General features: G+C 37.1%; 1 protein-coding gene across 7 annotated transcripts in view; it reads right to left on the reverse strand.

Moving 5' to 3' along the window:
- Positions 1-12,500, reverse strand: part of LOC106877701 (rho GTPase-activating protein 23) — a 372,660-nt gene that overhangs the window by 315,500 nt on the left and 44,660 nt on the right. For 4 of the 7 annotated variants that reach the window (XM_089357939.1, XM_089357936.1, XM_052970828.2 and 1 more), the window contains exon 2: positions 5,217-5,647. In XM_089357939.1, the coding sequence (XP_089214065.1) occupies positions 5,217-5,228 (12 nt within the window). In that variant the 5' untranslated portion in view covers positions 5,229-5,647. Of the gene's footprint in view, positions 1-5,216; positions 5,648-7,514; positions 7,583-12,500 lie in introns of those variants that run through there. The other 3 variants (XM_089357940.1, XM_089357938.1, XM_089357937.1) reach the window with 1 other exon arrangement.

Below are 12,500 nucleotides of genomic sequence, written 5' to 3' on the forward strand. Positions count from 1 at the left end.
TTCTGCCAGCTCACCAACTCACAAGGCTTTGGTCCGCCAAAGGGTTTAATAGAAGACCCTTGCCCAAGCTGCTGGGTAGTGAGATTGAACCCAAAGTCAATGGGAAGCAAACTTCTTAACCACACAACCACTCCACAATTCTTTACTTCACACCTTGCTGAAACACACTTTGTCTTTCATTCCTCTCTGGGGTCAATAAACAACCAACCGACTAACCAACCAACCAATCATGTAATAGAATTGAACCAATGACCTCTATTCTGTCTCACCTCTATATAAATACCCACCATTATTAAGGAACTGAAGATATTAACAGATTCTACTGGCATTATTCTACGTAAGATGTAATTCCTGTCCTGGAAATAGAATGGCACCATTGACCAGACAGCACTCTGCTTGGTGAAGATTCCCTCTACTAATATTTCAATGACCTTTCACCTTGAGATATGTCTTCACATTACAGTGTGTAGAAGGTTTTACTTAAACACACTTACAATATAATATTATAATTGGTTCTTTGGTTTATGGTTTCATTCTTCCTTAGACTTGGTGAAGTCAAACTAAGTGGTTTGTCTCACAGTCTGTATGTCTGTCTACACTAGCAGGATACAAGTACAAGAATATACAACCCATTACATTACACATACACACACACACACATATATATATATATATATATATATATATATATATATATATATATACACACACACACACACACACACATGCATTCACATTATACACATATCTACAATCTACATCTATACCTACACACATAAATACATACCTACATTAATATTCACATACAAACACATGCGTACGTTATTATACATTACATATATACCCACACATGCAATTGAAGTGATGACATAATCTACAACTGCAACAATATTTCAAACTAAAAAAAGTAAGTTCTTAAACAATAATTATTTCTGGCATAAACACAATTCATGACCACCACCACTACAACAACCACAATGACCACCACCACCACCACTACCCTTTACTACTACTACTACAACTATAATGAACATGACAACACCACTACCTCCACTACCACACATCTTTTCACTACAACTACCACTACAACCATATCAAACTGCACCCTACAGTAGACATAAGGTTAAATTCCACCCTACAAATAACACCATCATCATCATCATCATCGTTTAACATCTGCTTTCCATGCTAGCAAGGGTTGGACAATTTGACTGAGGACTGGTGAACCAGATGGCTACACCAGGCTCCAATCTGATTTGGCCAGTCTGTTACTATATCATCCCATCTGAATCTTTTACAATACACCTCTATCATTTCGCCCCCTACAACACATTCCATATGATATATACATCATCATCATCAGCCCCCTGGACATTACTGTCTTTAGTCCTCGGATTAAAAGGGCCAGTTACCCAGTTTCCATGACATTCCCCCTGGACAAGGTACCTGTCCATCACAGGGTTTCTCATTCACACCCGAGTAGGCTGAAATAATAAAATGAAATGTTTTTATTATAAACACAATGCATTGCCCGGTCTGTGAATTGAAACCATGATCTTGCGATTGTGGGTGCAACACATTAACCACTAGGCCACATGCCTTCCACAACATATATACATATATATGTAAAGTGGTTGGCATTCAGAAGGGTATCCAGCCATAAAAACCATGCCAAAAACAGAGTTTAGTGCAGTCCTTCGCCTTCTTTCTATCAAACCATCCCACCCATGCCAGCATGGAAGAGAGACATTAAATGATGACAAGGATGCTATATTTTTCCCTGCCCAATCAACTATATTTACTATAGATCAAAGTATTTGCGAAACCATTGGGCAACTACTGCAAATACAACAGTGACCATCACCACATCACCACCACCTCTCCATCATCACACACCTCTCCACTACTCTTATAATTACACAAATACTTCACAGTTGATGTTATATTGGTTTCAAAATTTGATACAAGGTCAATAAGTTCAAGGAAGTTGATTACATTGATGGTACTTATTTTATCAAATAACACTTATCTTATCAAATAACACTTATCTTATCAAATGATACTAATTGTATCAAATGGCACTTATCTTAAATGGTACTAATTTTATCAAATGGTACTAATTTTATCAAATGGTACTAATTTTATGAAATAGCACTAATTTTATGAAATAGTACTAATTTTATCAAATGGTACTAATTTTATGAAATGGCACTAATTTTATGAAATAGCACTAATTTTATCAAATAGCACTAATTTTATCAAATAGCACTAATTTTATCAAATGGCACTAATTTTATCAAATGGTACTAATTTTATCAAATGGTACTAATTTTATCAAATGGTACTAATTTTATCAAATGGTACTAATTTTATCAAATGGCACTAATTTTATGAAATAGTACTAATTTTATCAAATGGTACTAATTTTATCAAATGGTACTAATTTTATGAAATAGTACTAATTTTATCAAATGGTACTAATTTTATCAAATGGTACTTACTTTATCAAATGGTACTAATTTTATGAAATAGCACTAATTTTATCAAATGGCACTAATTTTATCAAATGGCACTAATTTTATCAAATGGCACTAATTTTATCAAATGGCACTTATTTTATCAACCACAAAAGGATGAAAGACAAAACCGACTGACAGAATTTGAACTCTGAACATAAAAACGGATGAAATGCTGCTAAGCATTTTGCCTGGCATCCTAACGATTCTGCCAGATCACCACCTTTATCATAATCATCATCATCCAGTGTTTTAAATCCAGGTTTTGTCCCCACTAACTAGAGTGGCCAGATTTATCTCAATGCCATAGCAACTGCCCATACACCGTCTCACCAGGTTTTGGGCATCCTCCTTTTTCAAACCAACCCACCCAACCTCCTCCTCCACCTGTCCCTTCCACCTTTTCCTTGGTCTACCTCACTTTTGCACTTCATTTACCTCAAACGCAATCACCCTCCTCAGAACATGCTCTTCATCCCTCCTCAACACATGCCCATACCACCTCACTCCATTCGCCCTTGCCAGCCGTTCCACCGATTCCTCCAACCCCAGCATTCCCATCAAATCCTCAGTCCTCCTCTTATCAAACAACTTCACCCCACACATTTCTCTCACCATTGCTCTCTCTATTAAAAACTCATAGAATAATGAATATTTGCCACATAAACACGCTATCATTCAGCCAGTTGTTTCATTTAATGTCATTTTCTCAATGTTAGCAAGACTTTTATTTGGAAAGTAACCGAGGGAAGATTTTGATGGTTGGATGCTCTTCCTGTTGCCAAACTTTGACTATTTTTCAAGTAAAGGATCTTTTATTCCAGTGGAATTCAGCAGTGCAGAGCTAGAGCTGGCGGAGTATTTGATAACAGAAAATATCAATAAATATCACTACTTGCTGCCTAGACTTCATTGATTGTACAGGTAGCTTAGCTTAGGTTGTGAACACATATACATATACACACTTATTTACATGTATGTATATGTAAACACAAACACACTTGCACACATACATACACACTCGCGCACACACACATGTGCACTAATTCCAACACAAAACACTGATTAGTCAGTGCTGCCATATTGTGGGACTGAACCCAAAGAGATGTGCTTGAAAAGTGAACTTGTTAACCCCATTTCTATACCTGCATAATATATATATTTATATTTTCTATAATGTATATGTTGTCATAATATCATACAATTATGTAATAAATATGCTTTGTCATATATATATATATATATATATATTTAAACATTGTATAAAGATGACTGTGTTTTTAACTCTTGATGAATCACAGGTGATGATGATGTGTGTGTGTGTGTGTGTGTATGAATATGTGATGTGTATATGTTTGTGTGCATGTAATATTCAAGTGTAAAACTACATAACTATTCTACACTATATATTTTTACTTGGGTGTATATAGTAGGGAATCTACGGGTATAGAGTTGGAAATAGCGGGTGATCAATAAAATAAATATTACATATTGAACATTCTTGTTGAAACACGTAAACTATGTGCACACACACAAACTCTCAACCCTAACATGCCCAGACACACACATGGATACACATAGAGTAATATACAACAGCATTCCCCAACATTTTTTTGCAGTATGGACTGGTTTCATGCAAGACCGTTTTTCTTTAGACTGAGGGATCACATACTTAACAAAACACAATAAAGTGCATAATATATATAATTTAATTATTACATATATAGTACACATATATTGCATCAAACTACTTGTTCCCTCACCTGTCTTTGTCTTTTGTCTTCTGTACATTTGAACCATATATAGAAGGGTAAAGACTCTTTTCGGTCATGAATGACCATGGGATTGCACCTAGAAAGTGACCCTCCGAGGCACAAATCCAAGCAGGGCTGTTTATGGAAGACCAACAGTCACCCATGCATACCAGCCTTCCCTCTCCATGCCACCAATGTTAACCAAGGGGAAGGCCAATACAGCTTGGTACCAGTGACATCGCAACTCATTTCTACAGCTGAGTGAACTGGAGCAACATGAAATAATGTGTCTTGCTCAAGAACACAACACACATCCTGGTCCAGGAATCAAACTCATCATCATCATCGCTTAACGTCTGCTTTCCATGCTAGCATGGGTTGGATGATTTGACTGAGAACTAGTGAACCAGGTGGCTACACCAGGCTCCAATCTCATCTGGCAAGGTTTCTACAGCTGGATGCCCTTCCTAACACCAACCACTCCGAGGGTGTAGTGGGTGCTTTTACGTGCCACCAGCATGAGGGTCAGTCACACGGTACTGGCAATGGCCACACTCAAAAAGGTGTTTTTTATGTGCCACCTGCACGGGAGCCAATCCAGCAGCACTGGCAACGACCTCGCTCGAATGATTTTCTAACGTGCCACCAGCACAAGTGCTAGAAGGCAACGCTGGTAACGATTACACTCTAATGGTGCTATTTATGGGCCACTAGCATGGAAGCCAGACAGCTGCTCTGCCAATGAACATGCTCGGATGGTGTTGTTAGTGCTCCACTGGCGCAGTGACCAGTCATCGAGTATGGTTCAATTTCGATTTATATTATAGATATATTATGGTCAGCCTATATAGAAGTGTCAGTAGTTAATATATTTATATTTCAATGTAAAACCAGATTTACAGCCTCACTCAATATAATAGTACAAACAAAAAGGAAAGTGATTTACCTTATTATCCATGGTTGGAAAGTTTACTCTCAGAACATTCTGGTTACAAAAATTGGGTAAAAATCCAAATCAAGTTCATTGAAGAGACTGGTAAGTCCAGGAAAGACAAGAAAGGGTTTTCATGAAGGCTTTGTGTCAGGAAGACATGGAATTAAATCGTTCCAGCATCGTACCACTATTGTGATCACAGGTGGTGGTACATTGGTAGCTCTTTGTGAGATGTGATCATAAAGAAACTAATAATAAAATATATTGTTAAAAACCAGGGAGAAAGGTTAAAAAGACCAAACTCCCAACAAGTTCCCCGTAAACTTAAAATGATGTTCTGGTAGGTCAGGAGTGGTAGATGTCCTGGTATATAATGTTGGTGTTTAATAGCATCTTGAAAACTTCCATAGATGTTCCATATCTTTCTTAGAGGGGAACCAAATCTGAAAGTAGAAAAAAGAAATATTAGGCATGAGCAGAAATGTGCAGTCAGTTATACTGATACCAATAAATTGCTAGTAACGACACAGTATTTCATTTTGCAAACAAAACGATAAGGAGATCTACTGCAAGCAACAGTTACAATGGGATTTTGTTCCACCTGGGTTTGCAAGATGTCCTTGTCAAACTCTACAGATCTTCTAGGATGGGGCTTGTCTTCTAGGCTGTATATTCCAGCTCAGCTTAAGTCAGTACCTGAAGAAAAATGACCATCTTTGCTTTCAAGATGAAAGGTGTTCTTTCATCAGGATAATGCTTGGCCATATACAGTGAATATGACATTCCAAAGGCTGGAGCAGTTTGAATGGGAAACAATGCCCCAGCAACCATATTTGCCGACCGTAGCCCCATCTGATTATCATTTATTCTACAGTCTTCAAAATCATGTGGACAGAAAAAATATGAATTGTGTAGACAAGGTCAGAACAGTACCGAAGGAGTATTTTTCATCACGGACAGGTGAATTTTGGAAGAGGGGTCTTGCAAGTCTACCAGATAAATGGAAGAGCGTTGTAGAAAATGAAGGAGAGTATACTTTAGATTAAAAAACGAAATTTCGTTATCTTAATTTTGAAAAATAAAAGAAGTATAAAAAAAACATTATTTATGGGATGACCCAATATATATACACATTCACGCACATATATATACATATACACATTAATACACAAATATGCACACAAATATATATATAATATATATATATATATATATATATATACACACACACACACACACATATTCATACACACATATATAAATACACACATATACAGACATATATATATACATATATGCATATTCACACACACAAACACACACACACATACACACACACACACACACACATATATATATATATATATATATATATATATACACATACATATATACACATTCATACACATATACATAGATATTCTTTTACTTGTTTCAGCCAGGACTTATTCTTTGTAAGTTTTGTACTTATTTTAGAAGTCTCTTTTGCTGAACCACAAAGGTACGGGGACATAAACAAACCAGCATTGGTTGCCAAGCAACGGTGGGGGGACAAACAGGCACACAAACATACACACAAACACACACATATATGACGCGCTTCTTCCAGTTTCCCTCTACCAAATTCACTCACAAAGCTTTGGTTGGCCTGAGGCTATAGTAGAAGACACTTGCCCAAGGTGCCACACAGTGGAACTGAACCCGGAACCATGTGGTTGGTGAGCAAGCTACTTACCACACAACCACTCCTTACTACACAAGCACTCCTTCAGCCATGTATGCAGATACACACACACACACACACACACACACACACACACATATACACACACACACACTTACATATAAACATACATATGCATACATGTATATATATTTGAAGAAAGATTTCCTTAAATTAAAAATAATTAATTATATAAAAGGAAATGTTAAAAAAAAACAGTATGACACAAACTGTTTAGAAGCACTTAACACAACATGCAAACTTCCTTCCAAATGGTTTGTGTCATTCGGTGTTTTTTAAGATTCAGTTTATACAATTAACAATTTTTAATTTAACAAAATCTTTTCCAAATATATATTGTGTGTGTGTGTGTGTGTAGATCCTGCCATTTTGATCACCACATTCAGCAATCAAAATGATAGGATCTGCATAAGCTCACATTTCTAAACTGTCTGTCTGTCTGCCTGCATGTCAGTGTGTGTGTGTGTGTGTGTTCAACATTGCTTGACAACCGATGCTGGTGAGTTTACATCCCCGTAACTTAGAAGTTTGGCAAAACAGACTGATAGAATAAACACTAGGCTTACAAAGAATAAGTCCTGGGGTTGATTTCTTTGTCTAAAGGTGGTGTTCCAGCATGGCCACAGTCAAATGACTGAAACAAATAAAAAAAATTTAAAATATTCAGGTTTTGAGTGCTCTTTTACCTGTCTGCACCAGCAAACCTACACATATATACACACACACACACACACATATATACTTTTCCTTTCTTCCTGACCGTTAAACTAAAACACCTGCTTGTTGTTCCTTCACCTGTCTTGGTCTTTTGTTTTCTGTAAATTTGAACTATATATGTGTGTGTGTGTGTGTGTGTGTGTGTGTGTGTGTGTGTACGGTAACATATACTGGGAACATGAGATCCAGTACAACCTGCTGCATGATCAGGTGGTCGACAACTAAACTGGCAACCCAATGAAGCCTGCTTTGTAAGGAGAGTGGCTTTCACTTTCACTGGACACCCATGTAGGACAAAAAATAAAACCTGCCAAAGGGTGGATGAATTCTGTAGAGTCAACAAGCCATTCAACAGGTGGGAATGAAAGCCCCCTAGTCTTTGTTTAGATAACTGTTTTAGAGATAGAAGACTATTGTAACACCTATGAATTATCCACTTACATATACCACTTCTTATATACACACACACACACTACTATTATTATTATTCAGTAGTTTTATTTTTATAGCGTGCTTTCACTTCACTACCGAGCGAAGCTCTGTGTGCCTTGGGTATGTCCTATGGTTTGCTGTGATGCTCTTATGGTTACTGTATTGAAAGTGTTATTATAATAATAATAATAATAATAATAATAATAATAATAATAATTAGTGGCATTTCATCCATCTTTAAGTTCTGAGTTCAAGTTCTGCCGAGGTCGACTTTGCCTTTCATCCTGACGGGGTCGATAAATTACGTACAATTGAAACAATGGGGTCGATGAAATCAACTATTTCCCTCCCCAAAATTTTAAGCCTCGTGTCTTTAGCAGAAAGGGTCACTATTATTATCATTATACTTTTTTACTTGTTTCAGTCATTTGACTGTGGCCATGCTGGAGCACCGCCTTTGGTCAAGCAAATCGACCCCAGGATTTATTCTTTGTAAGCCTAGTACTTATTTTATCGGTCTCTTTTGCTGAACCACTAGGTTACGGAGATGTAAACACACCAGCATCGGTTGTCAAGCGATGTTGGGGGGACAAACACAGACACACACACACATATATGTATGTATGTATGTATGTATGTATGTATGTATGTATGTATGTATGTATGTATGTATGTATGTATGTATGTATGTATGTATGTATGTATGTATGTATGTATGTATATATATATATATATATATATATATATATATATATATAAACGACTGGCTTCTTTCAGTTTCTGTCTACCAAATCCACTCACAAGGCTTTGGTCGGCCCGAGGCTATAGTAGAAGACACTTGCCCAAGGTGCCACACAGTGGGACTGAACCTAGAACCATGTGGTTCGTAAGCAAACTACTTACCACACAGCCACTCCTACGCCTATTATTATTATTACTATCATCATCATCGTTATTATTAAGGTGGCAAGCTGGTAGAATTGTTAGCACACACGACGAAATGCTTAGCAGCACTTTGTCTATCTTTATGTTCTGAGTTCAAATTCCGCTGAGGGCCGACTTTGCCTTTCATCCTTTCAGGGTCGACAAATTAAGTACCAGTGAAACACTGGGGTCAATGTAATTGACTATCCCCTCCCCACCCAAAAATGATTGCGCTTGTGGCAAAATTCGAAACCATTATTATTATTATTATTATTATTATTATCATTATTATTATTATTATTATTACTACTGACTCTGCTATAACACAATTTTTGAGTCTTTCTATCCATCTTTGGTTTTGCCTCTCACCCACTTCAGCAAGTTACCCAACTACCACCTCTCTCCCGAAAAAAGGAGGAGATATGAAAGGCAAGAGATGGGGGGAGGGAAAGGGGGGGGGCAATGGTTGTGTGAGTGAGTGAAAGTAACATTAAGGAAGCTTAAAGCTATAATTTAAGTTAAAGCAAGCTTAAAGAAGAGAAAAATTGAACCAGAGAGAGGTTGTAGTAACAACAACAACAACAACAACGGCATTAACTTAACAGGCACCATAGCTACAACAATAACAACATAAACCAGAGTGAGGCTGCAGCAACAGTAATGCATGTGTATCAGTGATCATGTATGTGTGTGTGTGCGTGTGTGTGTGTGTGTCTATAACTATGGACTGTTATTGATCAGAGACTTTTCAGCCTCACTTAACACACATCAGAGGTTTAATTACATTGAGTGGTTATATACAGGGAGATGCAGAAAGAGAGAGAGAGAGAGAGAGAGAGAGAGAGAGAGAGAGAGAGAGAGAGAGAAAGCAAGAGAGAGAAAGAAAGAGAGATAGAGAGAGAGTGGGAAACAGAGAGATCATAAGTAAACGGAAATAGGTGGTGAAGAGAGGTGGGTAGAGAGAAACATAGAGGGAGGTAAATACGGAGAGGCATAGAGAAGTAGATAGATTGAGAGATGGGTAAGAAGAGAAAGGGAAAGACTAAGGAGAGAGACCAAGAGATAGGGAGGAAGAGAGAGGAAGAGAGATGATAGAGAGAGAAATTGAGAGATAAGTATGGACAGAAAGACAGACAGGTGAGGATGGATAGATAGATAGATAGATAGATAGATAGAAAATACATTAGTGGGGGAAGGTAGTGATGAAGGGTGGTGGTGATGGGCAGTTTGATATAAATATATATAGACAAGTTTTGGGAAGATGTGGGGGCAAATAGCAGTTTATCATTGATTCTAGAATGATCTAATATAGTTGAAAGATATTTCTGCAAGAATAGACCCAAAACAGAAGTATGGAGGAAATGTTTGAGTAATGAAACAAGCTTTTGTGTTTTTGAAATATCAGATAAATATTCTTTGAAAATCGAATATTATGAATTTATTGTGGAGGAGTACATCTTAATAACTGAGCTATTAATTAAATAAATAATTAATTATTAATAAACAAATGAATCGGTAATTCATGATTGTTCTATATTCAGTAATTAAGGTTGCACTAAACATAAAATATACTAGTGTATATGCATATTTAACACATTTGAGTGTATTTGGACATGAAAGAACCTTTTGCTGCAGAAATAGTCTCAAGGGAAATTCTCCACCTAGATGGGTTAAAACACATTTTGGGCTGTGAATGATGGCATTGGATCATAGGACACATGCATTTCTGTGTCTTTTTTGCTTTATCAGTAACAAAAACCAAATCTATCATTCACTACCTGATAAGGACGAAATTAATACTATTAAAATAGCATATTGCACATATGGTGATGTGTGTAAAGCTTTGTAAAACTAGAATTAAATGAATCATGTTGCATGAGGCAGCACTGAATTAAAAACGATGGGGTTTGCTGCGGTCCCAAACTAAGATGTACAAATGGAAGAGAAGCTGAACATGTATTTTAGACTGAGATTCAGATTTAGGAAAGCCAAAAAGAATAGTTTAAATACAATATTGTAAACCAATTAAAAATTGTTCACTCCAAATACATTTGTTTAAATATTCTACATCACACAATTGAAATGTTGTGAAGCAATGTCATAACTTCTGCAGCCAGGCAACTTGTCAAGGCTGACTTAGATCTAAACAATGAGAGCATCTACACTATTGGGATTCATGGAGAATTAGAGTGAAAAATCCATAAGTCAGAAGTCTTACCATGGATTTTTCACTCTAATATACATACATACATACATACATACATACATAGATCCTTCCCAAATCATATAGACTCATACAGACAGTTTCTTGGTTTCTGTTGAGCATATTTTCCCACTGGATGGGACACAAGTACTCCGCAGGATTACTCATTTTTGCCAGTCGAGTGGACTAAAGCAACATGAAAGAAGTGTTTGGCTCTAAAAAACAACGTATCGCCTGGTCCAGGAATTGAAACCACAATCTTACAACCATGAGTCCAACATCCCTAACCACTAAGCCACATGCCTCCACACACACAAACAAAAGCATATTACTGTTACTAGAGCCTCACTCTGGTTTATGTTCTTCTTTTCTACTCTAAGCACAAGGCCCAAAATTTTGGGGGAGGGGGGCCCAGTCGATTAGACCGACATCGATATGCAACTAGTACTTAATTTATTGACCTCGAAAGGATGAAAGCCAAAGTCGACCTCAGTGGAATTTGAACTCAGAACGTAAAGACAGATGAAATACCGCTAAGCATTTCGCCTGGCGTGCTTACGATTCTTATTTCTTTATTGCCCATAAGGGGCTAAACACAGAGGGGACAAATAAGGACAGTCAAAAGGGTTAAGTCAATTACATCGATTCCAGTGTGTAACTGGTACTTAATTTACCGACCCCGAAAAGATGAAAGTCAAAGTCGACCTTGGTGGAATTTGAACTCAGAACGTAGCGGCAGACGAAATACCACTAAGCATTTCGCCTGGCGTGCTAACGATTCTGCTAGCTCACTGCCATGGTCTATGTTGTTATTGTTGTAGTTATGGTACCAAGTTAGTTCATAGTGGTATTGTTATTACCATAACTTCGGTCTGCTTTACCAAGGATTTCTCACTCTCAGAAATATCTTTCAGCTATGTATAAGATATATCTTGCAAAGATATCTTTCATCTATGTCAGATCATTCTAGAAACAGTGATAAACTACTTGCCCCTCCTCCACCGCCATCTTCCCAGACCTTGTTTATGCTGATGGCAATAATGATGATTTCAGTAATGGTTTATCTTTTACTTGTCCCAGTCAGATATGTGGCCATGTTGGAGCATCACCTTGAAGAATTTTAGTCGAATGAATTTATTTTTTTAAGCCTGGTACTTATTCTATTGGTCTCTTTTGCCAAAGCGCTAAGTTATGGGGGATGTAAACACACCAACATTGGTTGTTGAGCGGTGGCAGAGGACAAACACAAGCACAAAGACACACATATATATCATGC

The sequence above is a fragment of the Octopus bimaculoides genome, chromosome 9 (assembly GCF_046866305.1).
Source record: "Octopus bimaculoides isolate indiv1 chromosome 9, ASM4686630v1, whole genome shotgun sequence".
Taxonomy (NCBI): Eukaryota; Metazoa; Mollusca; class Cephalopoda; order Octopoda; family Octopodidae; genus Octopus; species Octopus bimaculoides.